At 54.6% G+C, this 26,680-nt stretch overlaps 1 protein-coding gene across 1 annotated transcript in view; it reads right to left on the reverse strand.

The window, feature by feature from the left end:
- LRP1 (LDL receptor related protein 1) overlaps positions 1 to 26,680 on the reverse strand; it is a 170,964-nt gene that overhangs the window by 124,909 nt on the left and 19,375 nt on the right. The window contains 1 exon segment of the mRNA XM_075901813.1: positions 3,803 to 3,925. Coding sequence (XP_075757928.1) covers positions 3,803 to 3,925 — 123 coding nt within the window.

Here is a 26,680-nt window from a genome sequence, read left to right on the forward strand (position 1 = left end):
TCCAGCCACATCCCTGATCTCCCTCCATGCGGGGGGCAGAGCTGTTGCAGAATTAGCACATCAGCCATGGAGAGGCACTCAGGAGCCTAGAAACAGGCCCAGAAGTTCTAGCTCGGGGAGGGATTGCTCAGTGGTTTGATCATTGGCCTGCTAAACCCAGGGTTGTGAGTTCAATTCTTGAGGCAACCACTTGGGGCAAATCAGTCAGGGATGGTACTTGGTCCTGCCGTGAGACTTGATGACCGCTCAAGGTCTCACCCATTTCTATGAGAAACATAAATCTCCAGATACATATTTAAAAAAAACCAAACAGCCCAGTGACACCCTAGCTGGGTTATACAGGAGTCTAGGGTAGGTCACAAAGATCCCTGCCTGACCTCCCCAGACTTTCTGGCCTGGCCTGTTACTGGGCCGAAAGGCCAGACCCCAGAGGTGGCAGCATCTGTCAAACTTTTGCGGATCCTACAGGACGGAAACGGAAAAGGTCTCGAGAACAAAAGTCACAAAGCGTTCGCTTCCCCCGCGGGGCGCTCCCAGGAGTGTGGAGGGCTACGGATTCCTGGCATTTCTTCTCAGGGGGTACGATCCCCCACTGGCAAAAGGCAACGTGGGAGAAAGTTGGAGAAAGTTTCTGGGAGCACACAAGGTTCCGATGCATCAGTCCGGCTGCATAAAAAGGGGAGGGCGACAAGCGCACACACAAGAGGCCTTCCAGCAGAAAAAGAGCCTCCGAGTGCTAGCACAGTAATTTTCCAGGGCTGCCAGCCATCTTGAGCCACGGCCCAGCCCTTTCGTCCTTTCTCCCTGCCACCGGGAGAGGGTTGCATCACTTTGCCTTAATGAATAACCCAGTCGCCAGGCCTTTATTTCAGACGGCGCAGCCGGGAACCAGCTTCAATGCTGGGAGGATGAAGAGCCCAACGGGCGTTCCGCAGCTGAACCTGAAGTGAAAGGGATTTAGGCACCTAACGCCCCAGCCCTATACTTGAGGCTACTTTAAAAAGTTCACCTGGAGGCCGTACAAAGCCATGGAGACTTACTGGCCTGGCAAGTTACACACTCACTAGCAGAGTGTCGGGGGGGAGACGGACCGGTCTGGGTGGGGCATACAATCCCTCGAGATGGGGTCTCCCCCTGGGTTTGTGCTTCGAAACCCTTTATCATTTAAAGTCTATTCATAGCGTAGTGCTAGGGAACAACACCTGGCTTCCTGCTAGCTCTCCCCGCTGGTAGATCTCAAAGCGCTCTAGCTCCGCTTTCGATCTACCGCCTCCATTTTACTGATGGGGAAACTGAGGCAGGGGGTGGGGCAGTGACTTGCCCAAGGTCTCCCAGCAGGCCAGTGGCAGAGCTGGGAATAGAATCTAGGTCTCCTGGGTCCCCACCCGTCTGCTATGCACTAGCCACAGTGTCTCCCTCCTGCTATGGGGCAGGATCACTGTCTCTCTCTATGAAAAGGCACCACAAAGCTGTGTGCGGTGGTACACAGGCGTGTGCACGCACGTACACGCGTGCGCACACACGTATCACATCACCACCACCTAGGCCCACCCACATGCCCCGTCTTCCTGACCCATCGGAATCTTCCCGTTTCTTTTTGTCTCCTTAAGATGCAGCCTCGGCTGGACCAGCAATATGACCCTTCCCATAACGCCACCACAGCTCCTCACAGCTGCTCTGCAGCAAGGGGCCCGCCCAGCCTTTGCGGACCCAAACACAAACACACACATCTGGGAAAGGCTATTTTGATTGCCCACAGGCTGTTCCCAGCTCCAGGAAAATCCGGGCCCTCTCCCCTCCCGCCCCAGCCCTTCCCACACACCCAGGAGGCGTGGATTCCAGCAAACTCTTCCCAGCCACAAACCCTCCATCCCCAGGTCCAGCCTCACCGCTTTTTGCTCCAGAGTAATGGAGGCCTAAAGAGGATTCCTCACTGCAGCCCCCAAAAAGCTTCCCCTCCCCCCCCAAGTCATGCATTTCTGCAACTGAGCTAAGATCTGTGGGGTTTCTGTCCACATGCACCCACCTCTAGTGGCTGCCCCTTCCCCATGCACCCCTTTTCCTCCCCCACTGTAAAGTAATCTACCAATCATTTCCCACTGCACTTTCTTTGCAAGCACCCCCCCCCACTTCGGGGTTGAAGGGAGGGGGTGTGACTTGCCCACTCTTGTAGCCCTGTGTTCACTCTGTTGTTACATTCCCTGTTGGCTTTGTTGTGCGATTCCTACTGTCTTATGCTGCTCTGCAGTGACTCGGTGTGCAAGTGTGGGCGTGCCTCAGTTTCCCCGAGCACTGCAGCACTATCTGCATGGAGAGGGGGAGGCGGGGCATGACTCGCTGTGGAAGTATGTTCAGTCTCTCTCTCACCTCCTGAGGACCAGGTGACTCACACCTTGGGCCTGGAAGCAGAACAAGGCAGGAGGTGGGGCTGCCTAGTTTTCAGCTGGCTGGGGGGGAAGGGAGCCTAGCTGGGGTGGGGAGCTGGGGCTCTGGGCCCCGCCTTTCCCCGAGACGGATTGTACTGACGGCTCCTGGTTCCTGTAACAAGAAGTCTGAACTACGCTGTGAACCAATCAACCTTCTGTTCCACCTGCCGCCTGAGAGTCACGCCTGGCCAGGGATGGGCGTGCAGGGCTGGGAGCGTCCAGCGCTGACACAGCAGACTGTCACCCACTCCTACGTAGCGGAAACCCGAGGGGAGCACCTGCTGAGCCCAGCACCATAATCCGCACGGCCAAGGGGGCCAAATTTCAGGAGCCAAGCCCCTGCTAAGAGAGAGAGCCACGCTTACACCCGGTGCAGCGCTGCAACCAAACATACCAGGTGGGCACCCAGGTCCTTCATCTCCAGCACCAACCAGCATTATTTCTGCAAGGCAAATGACCGGCACGCCGAAGCCGGCGGTCCCACGAACCGCCAATAATTAAGGCCCCAGACAAATGATTCAGGCAGGCAGCCCACAGTGCCGCGGGGATCTTGTCTTTCAGTACAAACGGCATTCGCTGAATCCTCCATTTTCGTTTCTTTTATTTCCCAATATCAGGGCTATCTCTAGGGGAGCATAGGGCGACCCTCCCCTCAAGTGCCCCTGGCCCCATCCCCGCCTTGCCTCTGCTCCGCCCCCTCCCATCCCTTCTCCCAAGCCCCACCCCTTCCCGCCCCATTGCCAGAAGCCCCTCCCCCAAGCAAAGGAGCCAGGGATTACAGAGGGGGCTGGTGCGGAGGGGCAGCAGGAGTCGGCCCCCCCCCACTCACAGAGACTGGGGGGATCCTGCTGCCTGCGACTGCGGTGACAGGCACAGAAGGCTGGGCGATGGGTGGTGGGGCAGAGGGGAGCAGACAGCTGGGCGGGGGGGCCCTGTTGCCATTCTGTGCCAGCCTCCCCCAGGCCCATCATGTCCCGTCCATGGGACAGTTGGGGCCACAGCCACAGGACCCCCGAAAGTGCGGGGGCTGGGGCAGCCTATAGACTCTGCCCAATGTACAGCAATCCCCACACTAAAAGTGTGATTGGGGCGTTCATAGGTCTCCGTGACCTCAAAACACTGGGCCCTGGAGAAGCGTGCTATTGGGGTGCACCAAAGCACTAGTGCTCCGATAGAATGGACGGTTTATACTTCGGTTCACTTCCTGAGAGCCCCCTCACATCTGCCACAGATGCGGGGAGCGAACGGTTCTAGGGAAAGAAAAGGGATGAGGTAGAAACCGTGCAGGGTGACGCCAGCTCGGGACCTAGACGGAACATGCAGTAGAAAAATACAAATACGGACACACAGTGAGCAGGAAACAAAGGGATACATACATATATCGGGGGATTCATCCGATCCGTCGGGACAGTCTTTTTCTCCATCACATCTCCAGCCCTTGGAGATGCATGTGATCTGATCTTTGCATGCAAACTGTTTAGGGCTACATGTCTTCGGTGCTACATAAGAGAAGAAATAAAACAAATAATAATAATGAACATGGTGAGTCGCACGTTATTACCAAAAACAAATTCAAGCTGGATTTGACTGAATGTGACGTTTTGTGTTAGCAAAAACGTTGCACCTAGCATCGGTGTGCAGCTATCTCGCCCCTAAGGAAGGAAGAGGATGTAAGCGGTGGCATTAATTACAGGAGCTGGGATCCATCATGGCTTAGCAGATTTTAAAGATCGTTTACCTTGGATACATTAGTGCTTGGGCACCAAAGGCGGTTTATTTTTGACGCTCGATAATGAAAACAAAGTTTAAAGCCCCCAGAGGAGAACAAACAGCAAGTAACTTTTTTTTTTTTAAATCGCAAGGATAACATGACGCTGCCTTGCACGAGTAGGCATTAAAACACACTTCCCCTTCCAAGAAGTCCTTGCACTTACACACACACTCCCCAGGCTCCAGCGCTGACCCTTGCCTCAGTTACCCCCGTGTAAAAGGGCTAGTTTGACCTGCAGGAGCACCTCAAGGCCTTGGCTGAGACCATGGCTTATTCTACTAGGCCCTGAACAGTCATTGAGCAAGACAAGTGAAAAGATGTGTGGGGAAACCGAGGCATGGAGCCGGGAAGAGCCGCGCTCAGCATCACAGACCTGGCGGGGCTGGGGTATGGCACCCCCCCCACCAGATCAGACGGTCCTTGCCATTTTCCTTCCTGAGGAGTGCGTCGCCATGGTGACAGTAGCCACAGGAGAGCTTAGACAGGACTCAAACTCCATCCTTGAGCAGATGGGCCGAGCTGGGGGAGTGGGGGGGGGGGGGGGAGCTTAGACCCAACTGGAGATCGGAGGGGGGAAGCTCTACTTCCCCCCACACCTTACCCCAGAAGGCCCAAAAGCAAACGAGCCCAGGCCCCACACAGAGACTGAAGCTGGACCTTTTCCGCCCTCCCTCCACACACAGAGCACCGAGTCACTCTCAGCCCCCCAACCAACGCACGGCCTCCTTGCTCAACAAGACAGGCACATGAGCAGATCCTCCAGCACCCAACTGTCTTTGGGGTCAGAGCCGCATCCCTCAAGGGTACTTTTGGGTCCCCCCTTATCCCAGCATCTGAGCCTCAGTCTTCCACACACAAGCTCCCCCAAGCAGAGAAACTCCATCACCCCCGTTTTACTGAGGGGGACCTAAGGCGCAAACCCACCATGGCCCACATCCTCCAGGTAAGGCACCTCCCTGAAGGGGCGTCTGGTGCCTAAAGATCTAAGCGACTTAAGGCCTCGGAGGAAGAGCAGAGACCCGAACCAAGGCTCAGCTGGACCCCGGTGACAGCCAGCAAATGCCCCAGCTGGCCAGAGGGGAATCCTTCCACCCCACCTTTAGCAGACAAGCAACCACTGCACAGCAGTGTGACCCGCGCAAGGAGCAGGGAGAGGAGCAGCTGGACCGGAATCAATATATGGGAGCGACTTGTGAGGTTTCAAGTGGATGTGCCAGGAGATTTCCGGGCGTCTCCGGGGCTGTGTGTTTCTTCGGGATGCTGGATGAGCTCCGCCCGGGAGCGGTTGTTGGTATTTTCAAACCATTTAAAGACACAAGGGACTGTTCGGGTCTGCAAGTCAGATCTCTATTGGGAAGCAGCTGCGGGAGGCGGAGGGGGTGTTAAGCGTAGGCACTACAGTGCCGAAAGAACTCAAACTCGTCAGGTTGCTGGGGTCTCTCCACAGCGAGCCAGCAGCTCTCCGCTAATTGTCGCCCGGAGACCGCAGCTCGGAGCTTTGTTTAAAAATAAATAGATGGCAAAAAGAGGCAGGCAATTAAAACCCCATTAAAATAAATAAAAAAGGGCGGGGGGGGGGGAGAACACACACACACACACACACACACACGCACTCAGAGCAATAAGGAAGGGTGACGGTTTTAAAACCTTCATGGTGCTCAGCCTGGCTGCTGCGCTAGGAAAAGCACACGGGAGGCCCAGCCCAGCAGGCTGAAACACAGAGGTGGGACGTGGCCACCAGCAGGGTGGCCGAGTCTCGCCACGTTACGGGCAGGGTGGCGACGGGTGCTGGTTTCCTGGGGGTGCCAGCGCCGTCTTGGCTTTCCCAAAACAAAACAGGCTCAAGCAGCTTCCAGAACCAGAAATGGGACCCGACGGGGCGGCAGGGGTTATGACTGGGGTTGTTATTTTGGCAAACGTGAACGCGCTGAAATTGCCAGTGAATGCACGTTTACACGCGGGGGAGGGAGGCGGCCACGTGGGAGCCGGTACATGCGGGGAGCCAGCTTTTACAGAGGCAGCGAGCACAGAGGGAGAAGGAAGGGGCGGGTTGTAACCACAAAGGATAAACAATGAACCCAGGTTTACACGATCCCTCCTTCCTATGCACGACAGGGAGCTTCCCAGCCTCGGGAAACTGGTCCGAACAGAGGGATTTAAGTGACCGTGCAAACCACAGCAGCGTGGACTCGGGATGTGAACGGATAACCAGTTACACCAGGGGTGGGCAATAATTTTTGATGGGGGGGGGGCCCAAATCAATTTGCACCTTCTCGATCAGCTTCAGTTTCGTGTAGCATGAACACGCTAATTGATACTTTCCCCCTTTTTCCTTCTCCCCTCCCCCACCCCCTATTTATTTTGGATCTGGACCGTTAATAACGCCATTCATCTGAAGAAGTGGGCCGTGCCCACCGAGGCTCACGATGCCATCTACAGCTGTGTCTAGACTGGCCAGTTTTTCCGGAAAATCAGCCGCTTTTCCGGACAAACTTGCCAGCTGTCTACACTGGCCGCTTGAATTTCTGCAAAAGCACTGACTTCCTACTGTAAGAAATCAGTGCTTCTTGCGGAAATACTATTCTGCTCCCGTTCAGGCAAAAGCCCCTTTTGCGCAAAAGGGCCAGTGACAACAGCTCAGATTTGTTTTCCGCAAAAAAGCCCCGATCACGAAAATGGCGATCGGGGCTTTTTTGCGGAAAAGCGCGTCTAGATTGGCACGGACGCTTTTCCGCAAAAAGTGGCTTTTGCGGAAAAGCATCCGTGCCAATCTAGACGCAGCCCCAATGTCTTGTGAGGCTTTATGGTGCTGTGAGACTATTCCTTGTTTCTTACGGTTTTCCAGTTACAGACTCCCCGCTGACGCTTTTGTCCAAGGTTTTGGTAAGTGGTGAAGGGCCGCACTCGTCCATGGAGGAGGTACGGAGGCTGGGACACAGGTTGGGGGCAGAATGGAGCTCAGGACAGGGTACTGGGATGCAGGAGAGGGTATGGCGTGTGAGAGGGAGTTTGGGTGAAAGAAGGGGTTGTGACCTGGAGGCAGGAGGTTTGGGTTGTGACTTGGGGGTGGGGTGCAGGGTCCAGGAGGGGGTCTGGGTGCTGGAGAGGATTCTGGCCTGGGGGAGGGATGTAGGAGGGGTGCAGGGTCTGGAAGGGAGTTATGATCCGGTGCAGGGGGTTTGGGTGGTAACCTGGGAGCAGGGGGTTGGGATGCAGGAGGGGGTGCGGTGCCAGGGGCAGCCTCTGGCCAGGAGGCACTTACTCAGGCGGATCCAGGCCAGCAGCCCAAAGGGACCCTCTACCAGGCCCCCTGCCTGCCTCTGCCCCAGAGCTCAGAGCAGCTTCTCCAAGTACCTCTCTGCGCTGTGCACTGCCCTGTCCCCCAGCACAACTTCTCAGCTGCCATTGGCTGGTTGCAGCCAAAGGGAGCTCAGAGATCGTGCCGGGGGTTGGGGCAACTAATGGGCCCCAGCCACTGGGGGTGGGGCAGTGCACAAAGTTTTCCCCTCCCGCTGTGCAGAGTGGCTTGGCTCCCTGCCGGAGGGTCCCGGCAGAGTGGCTGAAGGCCAGACAAAGGCTGGGAGGGCTTATCGGGTGATGCTTACTGGTAACCAGTTACCCTGCAGCCTCGTGAATCCCGCTTAATTAGTTAATTGGTTTAAACATCACGTTGAACCCGCTAACTGATTCATCGGGATTTCAGATCCCCAGTGCGGACGTTGCGGCTCAAGCCAGAACTTGAGTTCCTAAGTCTAGGGCAGAAGGGGCCAACCTGCAGCACTTCACCCTGAATGTGCGGCTCACGAAGCCCTCCCATGCGCCCTTACAAACAGCCCCCGGCTCCCTGTGCTCAGCGGGTGCAGGGGAGCTGCCCAGCGCAGCAAAACGGGGTCGGCAAGATGGTGGTGGCCAGCGGGAGCCTGATGTGGCCAAAAAGCCTAACCCGCATATTTTAAAGGGGCAGCGTCTTTTTTTTTTTTTTTCCCCTCAACAATTCTGGTGCGGCTCTTCACAATTTTTCCTGCCGCTGTTTCGGCTCTCTTCGTTTAATGGGTTGGCCACCCCGGTCTAGGGACTGGGTGGGCTTAAGACCCCCACTCACAGCTCCTTGTAGCCCACTGGCTCCAGCCCCCGTCGGGCAGGGCGGTTCAGGCAGGCTAGGATGCTGCAGAGCTGCCAGGCCCCGTAAGGACAGGCGAAAGAGCCCTGCATCTTCTCTTTTTAAAAACAAACCCAAACGCTTGTGGGTTTTTAACAGGCTCGGGGGGGGGGGGGCGTGTGGAGACTAACTTTAAAAAAAAATGCGCAGTCCCCTGGCACCTTCGAGACTAACCCCACGCCGTCTGGAGTCCCCTAAGCGCCTGTGGGCAAAACCCGCATCTTCAGAGGAGAGGCATGCGAGAGAGGACCTGGGCCAGAAATGCCGAGTGCCGTGGCAGCGCCCGGCAATAGGCCGCCCGCGAGGCTAGCCACAGCGAGGCAGGATCATTGCTCTCACCGGTTGGAAGGGAGGGAGATGAGAGGCAGAGGCACCCGGGGAAATCCCCTGCTCTCGTGGATGTGGTTTCCGGGGCTTCACGTGGATGTGGTTTCACGGCTCAGCCCCAGGCCAGCAGGGACTTGGCTCTCCAGTGCCCCTCTCCCACAAGAGCAGCGCAAGTGACGCGCAAGACCCACCCCCAACACTCGAACTTTCTCCCCGTCCGGAGCCTCCTGCTCCAAGCCCCGGGGGACAAGTGCCCGAAAACAAAGCAAGACGGGGTGGATGCCAAGCGAGGGTTATTCCCATGCACAGGCCATATTAACGGCTATATCCCTGGCCCTGCTGGAGCAGGGAAGGGTTTTTAAGCAACTAACACCACAGGGCATGTGGAAGACACGCGGCTCGTTCGACTAACGTGATCCAGAGACCCGCCCGCCGCAGGGTGAATTTCACCCTCCCAGCCCCCACTACATCCTCCCATGTGCCCGTCTCCATGCCAATGCCATCCGGGGAGCAACCGCAAGGTGGTTGCCGGGGAAATGTGATTCATCGGCTGCCATTTAACGGCCAAGCCATCACCTCGGCGGTCCTGACAGACGGGGGAAAAGCCCAGTGCATCCGTTTTCCACCAGCCCCTGCTGCAAAAAGACCCCTCCGCTTTCCCCACTTAGCTCTGTGCAAAGAGATCCCAGGAGAAATACCGGAGGGGGGAGGGGAGGAGATGGGATGTAAATCTGTCATTGCTGCAAAACCGTGAAATTGAAAAGTCAATTGGCCAAGGATAACAGGAAATGCTTCCCCACCCACCGTACAACGCTTAATCAGCACTCCTCTCCGCTCGCGGCTGGTCCGGCCGAGCTCCTCCCCATTAACCCTGCCCCAGGCACACCAGATGGGGAACGCTTCTGCTCCGAACTCAATTAACCACTTTGGACAGGGATTAAACTAATTCGGAATAAGGCACTCTCACTCTGGAATAAGAGCATCCACTCATGGAGTTAACAGAAACAGTCAATGGCGGCAAAGGGTCCATCTAGCCCCCCCCCCAACCCTGTTTTACTGCAGCGGCCAATGCCAGGTGCTTCACAGGGAGTGAACAGAACAGGGAATCTTCAAGTGACCCCTCCCGTCCTCCAGTCCCCGGTTTGTGGCAGCTGGAGGTTTAGGGACAGCCAGAGCATGGGGGGAGGGAAAGCCCCCTTTGGACTTATCTCTATGAATTGATCCCCGTCTTTTATGAACCCGGTTATATTTTTGACCTCCACAACATTCCCTAGCACTGAAGCTGACTGCACGGGGTGCGAAGAAATCCTTCCTTTTGTTTCCAAACCTGCTGCCTATTCATTTCGTCAACTGACCCTCAGTTTCCTTATTTCACCTTCTTCCAGATTAGCTCCCGTGTGCAGACAAATCAAACTCAGCCTGCGGAACTCACTGCTGCAGGATTTTGGTAAAGCACCACAGTTCCCAATGTTCAATGAGGGAGCACACTCCCTGCCTCAGGACTGATAGTGAAAAGTCAATAAATTGCCAAGATCATGTTACCTCATCAAACCATCCCCTTCATAAACCCATCGAGCTTTATCTTGAAGCCAGATAGGTCTTTTGCCCCCAGTCGATGCAAGCTTTAAGAACATAAGAACGGCCGTACTGGGTCAGACCAAAGGTCCATCTAGCCCAGTATCCTGTCTGCCAACAGTGGCCAGCACCAGGTGCCCCAGAGAGGGTGGACCGAAGACAATAATCAAGCCATTTGTCTCCTGCCATCCCTCTCCAGCCTCTGACAAACAGAGGCCAAGGACACCATTTTATCCCCTGGCTAATAGCCTTTTATGGACCTAACCTCCATGAATTTATCCAGCTTCTCTTTAAACTCTATTATAGTTCTAGACTTCACAGCCTCCTCTGGCAAGGAGTTCCACAGGTTGACTACACGCTGTGTGAAGAAGTACTTTCTTTTATTCGTTTTAAACCTGCTACCCATTAATTTCATTTGGTGTCCTCTAGTTCTTCTATTTAGGGAACTAATAAATAACTTTTCTTTATCGGCCCTCTCCACACCACTCATGATTTTATAGACCTCTATCATATCCCCCCTCTTTGGATAAGAAGTTGCATTTTTTCCCCCCTTCTCGCCGGCCGTACTTGGCGGGTTAATGGAGCCCCAGAAATAAGCATGTCAAGGTGCCAGGCAGACAATTGGAGAAGGTATCCAAGGACGGGGCGTTTGTGAAGAGCCAAGCTTTTCATTGAAATGCGAGCAGCAGCAGCGCTGGAAGGGGAGAGGGGAGCTCCGACTCTGGGAGGAGTATAAAGAGCCCTTCATGCAGGATATAATGCCCAGCTCATTCCGCAGGGACGGTACAGCTACAGAAGCCGTCCACGGAAACCATTTGCCTCGTTAGCCGTCAGCAGGTCATTCTGCTACAAATCAAAGGCAAGCGCCTATTCCGGCAAGAGAGAAAGCCCCTTTCTCTCTAAAGGCATGACGCGGCCAGCATCGCCGTTCCCACCGGTGACTGATCAACAGAGAGATGAAGAGCCTCCAGGGAGGAAACAGAGGGGTAGTGTGGTCTAAAGGGTGGAGCACTAGACTGGCACACAGGAGACCTGGGTTCCAAGCAGTGTTCCCTGTCAGCTAAGCGCTTGGGCAGCCACCTACAAGAGAGATTCAGGTGCCGCTCAGCTGATTAACAGAGCTCCTACCGCTGGCAGCATGTGTTTCTACTGGTGGTGCACATGCATGCATGAATTGGTGCACAGAACAAAAATTATTCCACATGGGAATGGAGTAAATCAGAGGGAACGCTGGTTCCGAGTCCCACTCTGATGCTGGCTTTGGACAAGTTGTTTCCTCCTTCTGTGCCTCAGTTCCCCACTGGCGTCTGCTCTGTTGGCTCTGTAGAGTACGAGCCGTCTCAAAACGAGGGGCCCTGATTACAGCTCGAGCATGTTAGTGTGACCTACACAACGACCCACCAGTGCATGCAATAGACGGGTGCTCACATCTAAGTTAGATTGGATGCTCTTCTGGAGCAGAGACCGCCTGTTTGTTCCCTGTTCGTATGCTGCCTGGCATCACGGGGTCGTGGTCCGTGATGCTGCCGTTCCGTCCCCCTTCCACCGCAGGAAAGACGGGCCAAGGGGGAGGTAGCTGGCTTTAACTTTGCAAAGGAAACAGCCTTGGCAATAAATATCGACTGGAATGAGCATGATTTGCAAAACAGATGTTCTTAGGGGGAGGAAAGAAAACGAAATGAATCGACTCCACATTCCTTATGGGCTTTGGTTTGGGGTTTTGGTGTTTTTCTTTTTCCCCCTTCCCTTTTTGCACTAGTGCACGTGATCTCGCACTTTGGAAGACTGTCAAAACCCACTTATCTGCACCGCATGCTCAGGGACAAGCAGCTGGCTCTGCATTCACTCCTGGGGCAGGCGGGTAGCTGGAGATACTCGGGTCAATCAGGGTGGAAATTCTCTGTGCAGATTTACCCCCGGTCAGGGGAGGGGCGGAGGCTGAAGGGGAAGGCAGACATCCGAGAATCCCAGAAAGCTGCCGACGGGCGTATAAAATAGCCACGCGCTAATCTTTACCCCCCAAACCAGTGGTATGAGTACCCATAGGTGTACTCGAGAGAAGTCTAGGGGGTATGTCAACACACCTAAAATTTGGCGAAAACTGAACTTTTGTTTTAAGTCTTACAGCATTTTATTATTTTTGTACTTTTTACACCCAAAAATTGCATCACCCACCCGGCTACGTGTGCAAATGTGTTGCAATGGCAGAAAAAAAATTGTGTGTGTCTGAAAACTGGAGGTACTGGGGGTACTTATAATTTTTTTTTTAAAGGGAGTACTTTATAAAAAAAAAAGGTTGAGAAACACTACCCCAAGCCACTTGCATTTTGAAACAACACCAGAGCTACTGGGACAGATGCACTTTTCCCTCATCTCTCACTCTATTTTCTACCCTGATCATTTCAATGTATCCAGGGTTCTGCCAACTACAGGAGAGAAACGGCAAGTTTCTCTGGTTCAGCCATCCGTCAGCACAAACCATCCGCCTTCCTGCATTAATATTTAAGATCCTAAAATGTAAGGCTTTCACGCGTCGGCGCAGTTAAAGAGGAAGTATTTAAGGTTGCTTGGAAAAGGGAGCGGGGGTGGGGGAAGGAGGAGGAAAGGTTCCGTGTGATATTTACATATCACAGAGGAAGTGGAAAGGCAGAGTCAAGCCATTTTGGCTTTTTTTTTGTTTCTTTTTAAACATAACCCCATCGGTGCTTTCACAGGGAGCAGGATGCGCCCAACATGTTCAAGGCAAAGCACGGTATTTTGGTCACGTTGCAGCGGCTGCATTAACAAAACGCCAAAGCTCAGAGGAAGTCGCAGATCAATGGAGAACGGACCAAACCGTATCTATTCGGGTTTGGATGGATGGCTTTCTCTCCCTCCCTCCCTTCCCCCACGCTCAACAGCCAATCTCCAATTCCGTTCAGACGCTTCAATGAAAAAATGTTGGGTTTTTTATGTTTGCAGCATGACATGGTAGTCCTGGGATAGAGACACAAAGTGGGCAAATTGCTCTCTTTTTTATTGGACCAACTTCTTTTGGTGAAAGAGACAAGCGTCTACTCTACGGGCTGTTTGGAAATCGAACGCCGGGGGCCCTTTGGGGAAAGATTCAAAGAATTCTCTCACCGTTTAGAACAAAACTCCAGAAAAATCAAGCTTTTCGCCTTGCCAACAAACAAAAGCCCGGATTTACCACCAGGTTGTTTTGGTAGGGTTGTTCGTGCGCATTTCCGGGGGACCGCAGGTTTGTCCCACTGACTTCAACAGTGCTGCTCCGTGCGTTTGCAGTACCAAGTCCTACCAGCTCCACCGGGCATTTTTAAGGCACCTTTCAAATGTTTCCAGGTTGAAAGAGCCTTTGCATTCCTAACCGGATTCAAGCCTCTCTCTCAATCTAAAACGTCACCCAACAAAATCACCGTGCACGCCTGAAATTCAACATGCTTCAATCTCAGGACAGGGGAGGCTTCTGTAGGCAAGATTCAGAGTTTTCCATCCAACCCTGGTTTTAAACGATGGAGCTTAGCTTTCCAGAGACCTGCCGCTGCCAATCCCAAGCATTCAAAAAGTATGAGTCAAGCCACACCCGCAAATAAATGCCTTCAAGTCAGGACACTGGGTTGTTTTTCTCCCTTGTAGAAATGAAAGGGTGTTTTTTGGGAGAGTGGAGAGAGGCGCATGGGAAATAATTCACCTTCTGGGTTAGGATTCGGATTTGCAAGCTGTTCTGTGCAATACTGAAGACTAGAACTTTACTTTTTGTTTATTAAAAAAAAAAAAAAACCACCAGGCTGAGAGTGAATCCAATGACTCCAGGAGCTGAGACTTTTCAGGGAAGAAAAACGAGGCCTTCAACAAAAATGGTAAAAGTTGGCAAAGTTGGGGGAGGATCGAGTCCAGGGCTGGCCTTACCATTCGGAGAACTGAGGCACGCCTGAAATTCACATGCCAGACTGGGAGGGGAGCGAGGTGGGGAGCGTCACTAGGACCCAGAGAATTGAGACCTTTCAAAGTTTTGGCCCAAGCGAGGGGACAGGGGGGCGTCATTTGAGCTCCCCGCCTCAGCTGCCAGCATGTTGTGGGCCGGCCCTGTTGACGTCCGTAAAACCCGCACAGAACTGACTAACCACTCGCCAACCTAAACTTGTCAAAGGGTTTGCTTTGGAAAACAAGGGGATTTTAAATCTTGTAGGCTACTTTCTGGACTCACCGCTCGCAAGGTTTGTTTTGGTTGGGTGGGGTTTTTTTTTTTTTTTTTTTAAATACAAGATTTCGACACATTCCACGTGCAACATTTTTGCAATTCTTGCATCTGGATTAGAATATTTAGGCCAGCTCTGCAGAGCCTCCATTTCCATGAATGAGGCGCTGTTAACACTCCGAATTATTCCCATTTGCAAAAGCCACAGGCATTTTTGCTGTTTGTAACTTATTTCAGTTGAGGGGGAAGGGCAGTTTCAATTACAAAGTCAATATTGACTTTAAAAATACATACTTTTTTTCCCTTTCCCTTCTTTCAAGTCAGCCTACTGCCAATAAACCACAGGGCATAAACTCATAAAAAAAAAAGAACTAAATACTGGAAAAAAGAAAAAGCTGCCATTGCTTTGCAGGGGGGAAAAATATTCCAACGGAAGCAACGCTCCATTCCTGAGACACACGCGTGTCTCTGCTGCTAGCAGGAGGCGGCTGAAATTGCCAGACGAGAAACGAAAAACAGGAAAGACGATCTGAACGCCTTTTGCGGGGCCCCACCCAATTTTTATTTATTTTCTTTTTTACCACGATGGAGAACCACAAGGCGACTGGTAGAGCCTCTTCCAAGGACTTAAAAACATTTCTTTTGGCACCCTCCCCACCCCCCACTTAGCTTTACCCTTCGCCCTGCCACGAATTGGGGACGGCAGCCACTTGGACTAACGGACGAGAGGTCGGACGTCTCTGGGTCTTACACCTCCCTCGGCTTCAACACATCAGCAATGAGCGAATCCCCCATCCACTGTTGCCACCCGCGCTGTGCTCGGAAGTGGCCTTCCTATCTGCCCCTCCCCAAATGCTCCGGACTACCCCGGTCGCTCGGCAGCCAGCATGGGACAGACCAATACTTCCCACCCTGAGCCCAAGTGGACAAAACGTGAGGTAGGCAGGTGGATTTGGGCTTAAACTACAGTTAGGCTGGACATTAGAAAAAATTCCTACCTGTCAGGGTGGTCAAACACTGGAATAAATTGCCTAGGGGTGTGTGGAATCCCCATCTCTGGAGATATTTAAGAGCAAGTTAGATAATTGTCTATCAGGGATGTTCTAGATGGTACTGGGTCCTGCCATGAGGGCAGGAGACTGGACTCGATAACCTCTCGAGGTCCCTTCCAGTCCTAGTATTCTATGTTTCTATTATTTAAATCGCGGTGATTTCAATCCTTGATTGAAATCACGATTTAAAAATCACATACCTCAAAAAAATGACTGATTTTAAATCAAGTGCCCAAAAAAGCTGAGACGGTCCGTGCTTCGAGCGCACTTCGTTTTGGAGTAAGCCCCACTGAACTCCCGGGCATGTCTGGTTTTGGAAGGAAACGAAGATAGAATGGGAAAAGCGGAGTTCGGCTGGAGTCAAACCGGGAACAGACTTACGGCGTCGCCATTATGGCCTGTGGCCACGATGTTCCAAATGGTGGCGTTGTGTGGCATAAAATAAGAAAATGGCAGCAGCAGCTGGATTTCTCTTTCGGCAGCTTTCTATGCTGTAGGCTTGAGTGACAGTCTAAACCTAGTTAACTAATTCAACAAGCCAGAAGGATTTGCAAAGCTAAACTTTTTTTTTTCCCCCTCTAGCAACATCCAACCCAGCAACCAGCGTGGGAATGTCCCTATCAAATCCCACTTCTACTAACAGGCGTCGAGAGCGCCTTGGAAGAATGACGCGTTGCCCAGTGAACGACTGAAGGTACTAACCAGCTGATCTACTCGGCCATATCTACACCTTCAGCCAAGCTATGCGCTCCCAATCAGTTTTCCTTCTGATGTTTCATTCTTGCGGCGAGGCCCTGTCTACGCTTGACACGTTTTCCTTTTCTACCCGGGGGACAGAGTTCTTCAAAATACCCCCCGAGAGGGCGTCTCTTGCCAGGACAGCTTTTCTGTGGCAAAAATGCGGGGGAATACAGGAGGCGGATTGTGTGCTGAATAAAGTCTTCTCTTCTCCTTTCCAATTCACTCTACTGTTCTTCCTACGCCGCCTCCGGCTTTTCCTAAATATTGTGTGTCTGTCTTCGAGACAACGTGTTAACTAACTCCTCTGCCGCGCTTGGCCAAAGTCCACCACCACATAAGCATAGCGCAAAAACAACTCTATCCAGTCTGTGTCTTTCCTTGCTTGTCTTACTTTTTTCAGTCTGCGGAGAACCAAGAAATCGGACGTGCAGGAAGCACGAGGAGTTGGTCGTTAGGCTGGACAGACGAGAGCCACGAATTCATTGTCAGGAGACTGTCCGTGTGGGTGTCGCATGTGTGTGATGAGCTTGAAGTGTAACAGCTATTTTAAAATTTTTAAAAAACAACCCGATTTCAATTTAAAAACACCCCATTTTTTTTTAAATCGTCTATTTTGATCCGCTCTGCGTGGGCCAGAAACGCTGCAGGGCAGGTCGGTCGGTCAATCTGCACACTGCTTGGTGCGAAGGGGCCCTGGTCTCACCTGGAGGGTGTCACACTGCCGTGCATCACTATGGAAGGAGGCAGCCCCCTGTCTAAATCCAGAGTAAGCAGCGGCAGCATCGCTGCCTTAGCAGGATCTAAATGGATCAACGTGCCGGTTTCCCAGCTGCGTAGCTCCGGCATCCCACCTCCTGACCGCCCCCTCCCCGAGCCAGCATTCTGCAGCGTGGCCTGCAGCAGGAGGGCCACAAGATGCAGTCCCCCGAACACTGCACGCCTGGGGCTTGCTGCATGTCAATTTTGAAAGCAGACACTTACGGAGGAGCCGCTGGCAGGCAACTCTGAAAGGCAGCAGGACCGAGGGCTTGGCAGGCAGGGATTCGCTCACCAGCTCTGACACCAGCCTGCTGGGTGACTTGGCTCGCCATTCCGTGACTCAGTTTCCCCTCCCCCCTGCAAGCTGTGTAGGGGGAGGGGCTGGCACACAGAGCGGACATTGCCAAACAAAAGGCCCATCCAGCCCAGTGTCCTGTCTGCCCACAGTGGCCGATATCAGGTGCCCTACGGGGAGTGAACAGAACAGGGAATCATTACGTGATCCCACCGGTCACCCATTCCCAGCCTCTGACAAACAGAGGCTAGAGACACCATCCCTGTCCAATTGGCTAATAGCCACTGATGGACCTAACCTCCATGAATTTATCTAGTTCTTTTTGGAACCCTGTTAAAGTCCTGGTCTGTATAACTTCCTCTGGCAAGGAGTTCCGCAGGTTAATTGGAAATGGGGGGGGGTGGAGGGGAGAGAAACAACCCTTCCTTTGGTTTGTTTTAAACTTGTTGCAGATTCATTTCATTCGGAGACCCCTCATTCTCATAGGATGGGAAGAGTAAATAACACTTCCTTATTTATTTTCGCCAGACCCGTCACGAGTTTATAGAGGAACACAACCAACGGAGACACACAAAGGGGCCTGGAGATAAGGGGAGAGAGAAAGCCGAGGGATCGTTCCCGAGTCAAGAGGAGGGAGGCTGGGATCTGATTGCCATGAGGGATCCCCTCTGGGCACAACACAGCCCTGGCCAGCTGGACTCAAACCAGAGATGTAAACAGGGCCGGAGAGCTGGGCCTCATCTGGGAGGAAGGTTCCCATGTCCCCACCTCCTGCCGCCCCGGCCCCGCCTCCGAGCTCAGCCCCTCGGCAGCCGTAGAACAGTCCGCCTGGCCTCTGAAAACCAGACGCCCGAGGCTGGGCGGAAGTTTCCTCTCTCGCCGAGTCTCTCCCCACCCACCGGCAGAGGCCTGGGATGAATGAACGGGACCGCGCCAGGCATGGAAACAGACTAAACAAATCACTTCAAGCTACAAACGCGGGGACCAAGGGGGCGGCCCGAGGGTGTTTCGAGACGAGATCGTGTTTTGTTTTTTCCAACTCAGATTTTTAAAAAAGTTCACTGCCTTTTTTTTTTTTTTTTTTAAATGTAAGGAGCTCAGTGATTTAGCTGCAGCTGGCCTGGATTGCTGGCTACCAGAAGAGGATACAAGGATATCCGCTCAGCTCTCTAGCTACCCTTTCCCCTCCCATGAGGACACAGAGAAGGAGGGAAAGTGCAGGGTCGCAGGTTCGAGTCCCAGCAAGGGGAGCAGAGTCACACCCAAGGGGGACTGCGAACCAGGACGCCTGGGTCCCACTTTGAGATCCCTGCTTGAAAAGCACTAAGGCAGCCCCAGGGCGGGAGTCCTACATCACAGAGGCCTGCAGTAGGGATGTTAAATCTCAGTTAACTGAATCGTTGAGTCACCTCGTTATTATCGGTTACTCGACTATTCGATAGTCCCCAGGGGCGGGGCTGGCAGGCAGTACGCTCCTGATGACATTCCGTGCTGCTGCCTCTGGATCCGAGGCAGCAGCGCAGGATGCCAGGTGGGAGCTGGCCCACAAGGGGAGCCGGTTTAAAAACCAGCTCCCCTCGCTGCTGCCTCTGTTACAGCGATGGCAGCAGCCCTGTCGGGGGAGAGGCGGGGGTCTGAGCCGGGCTGCCTACCTCCCAATAACACTTTAAATGCAGAGCTCGGCATTTAGGTCCTGGACCCGGTGCTGCTAGAAAATTAACAAGCAGGGGGAAGGGAAATGCTGTAGCATTAACCGATAAGCCTGTGCTTATCGGTTATTCGGTTAATCGCCTGCACTGTTCCATTCCTAGCCTCCCAGGGACCCGCAAAGATGTTCTCAACACAACCGGCTTCACCACTTGTCTACGGGCAAACGATCTTTAGCATCACGTTAGGGCAGGGGTCTCCAACCTTTGCAAGCATGAGATCACTTTTTGAATTGAAGTGCAATCCAGGATCTACCTCAAACCCAAACACCCTGGCCCCGCCTCCTTCCCCGAAGCCCCGCCCTGCTCACTCCATCCTCCCTCCCCCATCCTCACTCACTTTTATTAGGCTGGGGGCAGGCGAGGTTCAGGACTGGAGCCAGGGTTCGGAATGCAGGCTCCAGCTGGGCACCGCTTACCACAGGTGGCTTCTGGGTGGTGGTGGTGCAGGGGGCTAAGGCAGGCTCACCCCTCCCTCTCTTCCTCTTCTTCCCATGCCTTGCATAGCAAGCAGGAGGTTCGCATGGGTGGGGAGCAACTCCAAGGCAGAGGGCAGAAGTTGCACAGCAGCGCTTCAGAGGGGCAGATGAAGTGCCTGCGCTTAACAGCCTCCCAGCCAAACCTCTCAGGATCACCCGTCCAAGGCTCCATATCCCGATCTACTGGTTGGTGACCACTGCGTTAGGGAAACCCAAACCCGCCTGCCAGGGCAGCCTCAAGCAAGGTATATGGGGAGCTACCATAAAACACAATAACATCCGGGCAGGAAAATATAACAGACCTGCAGTAACCGAGTGGCCAGGAGGGACGACTTATTCTAAACTGGCTCACAAGCGTCAGGTTACAGAGGCCAGGGGCTGGAAAACAGGCAGGCACGGGCTTCGCTTTCTGCATGTGCTTTCCTGGATCGGGGCCAGCGCGCGTCCGAGTAGCTTTTCCCCTCCCTGGATTTGCCCCGGGATAATGCTGCATTCAGAAGAACTCGCTACAACTGGCTCCCTTTCATGCAGGAAAAAAAAAAATGTCTCGGTGCAGCGTGAGCCCTCATTGGCATGCCTGGCAGAGGGGCCGGAAAACACTCTTTGCAAACAAGAGCGGGGCCTTTGCAGCAAGACCAATTCCCGTGGACAGTTCCCCCTCGCAGCCCGCCTCGCCCAGCCCACCCCCGGCCGGTGTGGATGGCCACATGAGCTGGCAGAAGAAAAATGGGGTCCGAGAGCGCACGGAGGTTTGATTGCAGGAGATTTAGCGTGTCTGTTCAGAGCGGGACGCTGACCAAGCTGTAACTTTTTGAATTGCAATCTCCACGCGCCCCTAAAGAATTGCTGTCTGACTTGACCCACGTTCCCATGGGGCTGGAGCATCACAAGGCTTGGTAGGGCTCCTGTTTCCCCTAGGGTAGGGGGGGGGCTTTGGGGGGCTGACCCACGGAAAAATCAATCGGAGGCCGTGCACAAGTGAGAAGCAAAAGAAAAAAAAACCCCACCCCCACCCCAAAAAACCCTCTCACTGAGGCAGCCCCCGACTGAAAAGGAGACAGACACTCCCCACATATCCCTCGCACACCAGCACCTTAGGGGGCCCAGGCTAGTCGACCATGTGCGCTCCAGCCCTGCAGGGGCACTATAGTACCAGCGTGGGCTTCCTCAATACTAGGGGGGTCCCCCGAGCCATTGGAGGCTGGATCCAGGCAAGCCGGGGGGGCCGCCAGGAAGTTTTACCAGGTTTCTTTCTGAGGTCATAATCCAAGCAGGAAAGGGGAGGGGAAACTGAGGCACGGTGCAGTGGTGAAAGTTGTCCAACACACCAATGGTGCGGGAAGGGGAGCACTGAAGTAGGAAATCACCACGCTGCTTTCGGCACCATTTCTCCCATGCCAGCTCCCCGGCACTGAATCCTGACGGTCCCACTGTGTCCCCTTAACTCTGCCCCCTACTGCTGCTCTAAAACAGCAGCCGTGCACAGAGACCCTGGGGAAGCCGGGCAGGGCGGCACGGCTTGTCTCAGCCCTGATCTGCCAGGCCTGCGGGGCTCTTTATTGCTGCCTTTATAACATCAGCAGCTAACGCTCTGCCCGGCCATGCCGGGCTGCTGTTATTTACGGCTCACGGCTGAAGAGGAGAGACCGAGGCCCCTCCAGAGACCTGCCTGCGCTGCGTAACAAAGCGATTTTACATTCGGGATTAATAGGCATTTCATCTGGCGGTCTGAATCACTGAGCAGGCCTGACAGAGGAGCGATCCGTGCTCCGCGCTGGCAGGGCCAGCGGGAGAAGCGCTGAGTCCGGGGTGTGGATGCAAAATTGCTCTGCGCAGGATGGCCGCTGATAAACCCAACAGCTTAGAGGCCTGGCCCGAGGCCAGCGCCGCCGCTGGAATTCGTTACTCCGCTTGCGTGTGGATCAGGTTTGTCTACATGGGGAAACAGACAGACTAGCAACACCCGGCCTGGAAACCGGGAGTCATTCGAAGGATTATCCCGGAAAAGCATCTCCCCCCAGCGCAGACAAGTTCCTCCATGGAGCCGCACTGCTGGCGCTCAATGGGAACCAGGCTCCCATCGGGCCAAACCGTCAGACCGACGGAGCGTCCAGAGCAAGCAAAGGGGCTGGAGCATATGGCCTACGAGGAGAGGCTGAGGGAGTTGGGTCTGTTGAGTCTGCAGAAGAGAAGAGCGAGGGGGGATTTGAGAGCAGCCTGCAACCTCCTGAAGGGGGGTTCCAAAGAGGATGGAGAGAGGCTGTTCTCAGTAGCGACAGATGCAGAACAAGGAGCAATGGGCTCAAGTTGCAGTGGGAGAGGTCCAGGTTGGATATTAGGGAAAACTATTTCACTAGGAGAGTGGTGAAGCGCTGGGCTGGGTTCCCTAGGGACGTAGTGGAGTCTCCATCCCTAGGGGTTTTTAAGTCTCGGCTTGACGAAGCCCTGGCTGGGTTGATTGAGTTGGGATTGGTCCTGCCTAGAGCAGGGGGCTGGACTTGACGACCTTCTGAGGTCTCTTCCAACTTTATGATTCTATGATTCAGCAAGCAAAGAGCCGGGTGTCCAAGGAGTCGATCTGTGACGGCCTGGGCCAGCGATCGGCTTTTCTTGGCACCTGAACAGGGGCAGAACTCGCCGGGAAGGGTTCTGCTCCGTAATTCAGCCTCTGGATCCCGTATGGGGCAGGAGCCTCTGACCTCCCCCCAGCTCCCAATGGGGGATCCAGATTTCCAGGTGCGAAGAGGCAGCCGGCCGGGAAGTTCTCTGCGCTCCCCACCTCGTGACCTGCCCGGGATGCTGCAATGAAGGGACGGAAGGGGGGTTTTCTGGAGGGGGCTGACCGAATCCGCCACCCAGCTGGGACTTCGCCGACTTCTTATTCTCAAAGGAACAGAGGCAGCGTGTCCGGTGGGGCACTGGAGAACTGGGATGTATCGTCCGCTCTGCCGACGGGCTGGCAGCGGGCCAGACGCCTCCCCGGTCTGTGCCTCGGTTTCCCTCTCTCTACAAAAAGGGGTGAACGCTACGGGCCTCCTTGGTCAAGCCCCAGACAAGGGCTCGTCATGCAGGCAAACGTGAGAACAGGACATTCACAGACACGCCCTGAGCCAAAAGCTAGACGTGACCGGCATCGAGACAGGCCACGTGCCAGGCAGCCAAATAACTTTAGCTTCCAGCAGGAGAAAAACGGTAAAGCCGGTAAATGTCGCAACTGTCTAGTCCGAGGCTGCCTCTGCCCTGCCTGGGTCCTTGAGGAGCAGGTGTGGCTCCTGGGATTTCGGGGATCTGAAGCCGAGCCAGCCTCCCGCACCCCTCCAAGCGCCTCCTGCGGTCCCTCACCCAATAGGGACGGGAAATGAATTGAAAGACTTAACCGCTTCAATATGAACTTGACCCACTTTGCCAGGTGCCAGGCCAGGTTGAAGCAGCGTCCCCCACCCCCACCCCGCAACAGGCAGGGAGCTGCTCCAGCGCCAGGAATTAATGGGAACCAGTAAGCTTCATCCGTGAACTGGTTCACATCCCTGCTGCTCGAGCAAGCTGGAAACTTGGCCAGTGGCAGGAACAACCGGGACAGGCTCAGAGCCCCAAAAACATCCAACACCGGGCCCTGGATTCGCCGGAAAGCAAAACACCAGCTGCTCCAGTTCCCTGGGGGGCTCTCTGGTCCCTGCTGCAGCTACCCCCCTCACACACACACGGCTGGGCTGCTACAACCAGTATGTGCGGGTGTAGGTCCGCCTGTGCGCGCACACACACTATGCCTGTCCCCCGTGTGACAAAAGCGTAGCAGCCCCCCTCCGCGTTGGCACACTGGAGAGGATGTGTGTACACACGCCCTGAAAACCAGCCCGTGGCTTGAGGCTGGCTGGATTCCAGCTCCGGCGACCACAGCCCCCGCTGGGGCCACATTTGGCCCTGGACATGCGCACAGGAGCTAACCAGAAGCCACGCACAAGGGCGCCAGGGGAAACTGAGGCACCGGGCGGGGGAGCGACTTGTCCAGCAGCAGTCAGTGGCCGAGCCTAGACTACAAAGCGTGTCTCCAGAGTCGATCCCGGAGCCCCCCTCACGGCCTCCGAGTCCCCCCCATTGGAAATCAAAGGGGCGCAGGGGAGCGCTGATTGCTCACAGCCAGCGGCGAAACGATTTCTTTGCGAGTGGGCCACTTTCCAATTTTCTTCCTCGGCCAGGCACCTCCTGCCCCGTCCATCTGCCCTCCACCCACACAGCCCCCCTGGGAACGCCCCCCCCCCTCCCGGGGGAGCTCCCCGGCCTTTTTTCAACCATCAGACACACGGGTTTGTTTCCTGCTCCGAGGGAACAGCACACTGTGTTCCTTCTGCCCCCGCCCCGCCAGCACATCCGCCCCCTACGCCCCCGCGGGCCCTGACCCCGCTCAAGGCCTCCAGCTGCTGCTATGGGGGAAAACTGGCTCAAGAGATCTGGTGCAGCGACCGCAGGGATTGCCAGACCCCTGGGCCCCGCTCCACCTCCAGGAAGATCCGGGGAGGCCTCTGCGTGCGGCTAAGCTGCCTTTCATCAGCTCTCCTTCACTGGCTTATGCCCTCCACAGCCCTTCCCAACGCCGCTTGGAGGCATGGAGAGGGCGGGGGGTGCCACCCTGCTGCCCTGCCCAGAGGCCTGCCTTCCACCCCATTTCCAACCCTGTGTGCCAGATCCAGAGGGGACGTCACAAGCCCCCTCCCACCAAAAAAACCCCTTTAAATTGGACACACTCCCCCCAATCAACTGTGATGCATCACCTCTGGCACCAACTAGAAGAGCTGCAGATGTTCTTGTATCCACGGAAACATCCAATTGCATTCCGGCTACGGAGTGTGTCAGGAACCTCCCCGGCACCTTTCACTATCCACAAGCCCATCGCTGAAATGCAGCCAGCTCTGGGGGGCAGGCCCAAACGGCAAATGACGCATGGCATAAAGAAGGGAGATGAGGCATTCTGGCAAAGCCTAGACAACCAAAACCAGGTGTCCCCAGAGGGGATGAACAGAACTGGGAATCGTCAAGCGACCCCTCCCCTGTTCCCCATTCCCAGCCGCTGGCAAACAGAGGCTAGACACCCCTTCCCTATCCATTCTGACTAATACCCATTGATAGACCCGACCTCCATAAACGTATCTAGTTTTTTGCTGAACCCGGTTGAAATCCTGGTCTGCACAACCTCCTCCGGCGAGGAGTTCCACAGGTTGTCTGTGGATGGTGTGAAAAAAATACTTTGTTTTAAACCTGCTGCCGATTAGTTCCATCTGGTGATCCTTCGTTATGGGAACAGGTCATTAACTTTTTTCTTATTCACTGTCTCCACCCCGGCCATGATTTTATAGACCTCAGTCATCTTTTCCACCCTAAAAAGTCCCCGTCTCATTGATCTTTCATACAGCAGCCGTTCCACATCCCCAGCATCTTGGTTGCCCTTTTCTGAACTTGTTCCAACACCAAGATCTCTTTCTGGAGATAAGATAACTGCATCCTGTTTCTTACAGGAGAGGCAGGGCGAGGTGACTCACTTCACATAGGCAGCTGGGACGGGCCACTAACTGTGAGCAAAGCCGGGTGCTGGGCAGACTCAGTATTAGCCTGGGCCAGTCTGGGCACCGGGGACGGCAAAGCCGAAGCTCAACAAGATCAGGACACTGGTCGTGGCAGTTGCTGCTAGCCAAGTGGGAAGAGGGGAGGTTGGAGGTGCCGGGGGCAGCGGGAACGAGTTAAAATGTTTAAAAAACCAGAGTCACATTGGGAGGAAAAACCGAGGCCGAAAGGAACCTCACGTCTCTGCGGCCAGCAGCAAGAGCAAGGGAGAAATAAAGAAAATAAGAAAGGGGTGGGTGGATTACAAGGGGTAGGAGGGGAAACTGAGGCACAGGGCAGGGCCTCACCCAGGGTCACTGGCAGAGCTGGGAATCGAACCCAGGCATCCTGACTCCCTGCCCCGATGAGCTGGACTGACGAACCCTCCTCATCCGCCCACGTGCGAAACATCCCCCTCCTCAGGCTGCGTCTAAGCGTCTCCAGACAAACAGTGAGCGAGGCTGGAGCCTCCTTGCCCAGGGCGAGAAACAAGTAACGCTGCTCTCCTGGCCTGCCCTTGGCCCAGCCCCATCCAACCACGAGCGCACCTGCCCCGTACAAACCCTTGGGGGAGAGCCCAGAGCGACGGCCCAGCGGAACTCCTTGCTGGAAGAAAATCCAAGCTGTCACTAGAGAGTCAGAGCCTGCCACACACCACAGCTCGTCCTCCAGCAGCATCCATGCCCACAGGGCTGGGCGAGCGTCTGAAATGCCCCCCGTTCACCAGGATTCATGGAGCGCGTCCACACCTGGGTTCAAAGTGGTGTGGACAATCCGCTTCAGACTCACCGGTGACTGAATCTGGATTAGACGTGGCGCGTCCCCACCTAGAGGAGCCGGGCGCGCCGGATAAGGCACAAAGCTTATTCCTGCTTCCCGGAGCCAATCTCTGAACGCCGCATCAGCCGGCGACTGCAGAAGGAACTTTAAGATCTGATGGGTCTGAGGTCTATAAAATCATGGCCGGTGTGGACCTGGTACCTGACCAACTCGGCACAGAATGGCACTAAGCAAGAGCCACCCGGAGCAGCCCCAACCACGAACCCTGAAAAGGGAGTCAAACCAACAGCCATTCTCTGTCCCAGGGCTGCCTGGACTCACAGCTAAGACTCTGGGCCTAAGATCTGGGCTCTGTCCTGTGTTTCCTCTGGAAGTCACTTCTCTGTGCCTCAGTTTCCCCTCTGTCTATTGCAAAGTTAGCCCCAGAGACTGGTACCTAGGTGTGACCCCCATGCTATGGACCCCTGCCCGGGTTACCGTGGTCACCCAAGAACTAAGGAATCACCAAATGAAATCAGTAGGCGGCAGATTTCAAACAAACCAAAGACAGGACTTCACACAACGCAGTCAACCTGTGGAACTCCTCGCCAAAGGATGTTGTGAAAGCCAAGACTGTAACAGGGCTCAAAAAAAGAGCTAGATAAATGCCAGGAGGACGAGCAGGGATGGTGTTTGTCAAAAGCTGGGAACGGGCAACGGGGAACCGATCGTCGGATGACTCTATTCTGATCATTCCCTCTGGGGCACCTCTGTGAGCAGACAGGGCACTGGGCTGGGTGGACCTTGGGTCTGACCCCGTCTGGCCCTAAGCCACCCG

Source organism: Pelodiscus sinensis, chromosome 19 (assembly GCF_049634645.1).
Source record: "Pelodiscus sinensis isolate JC-2024 chromosome 19, ASM4963464v1, whole genome shotgun sequence".
Classification (NCBI taxonomy): domain Eukaryota; kingdom Metazoa; phylum Chordata; order Testudines; family Trionychidae; genus Pelodiscus; species Pelodiscus sinensis.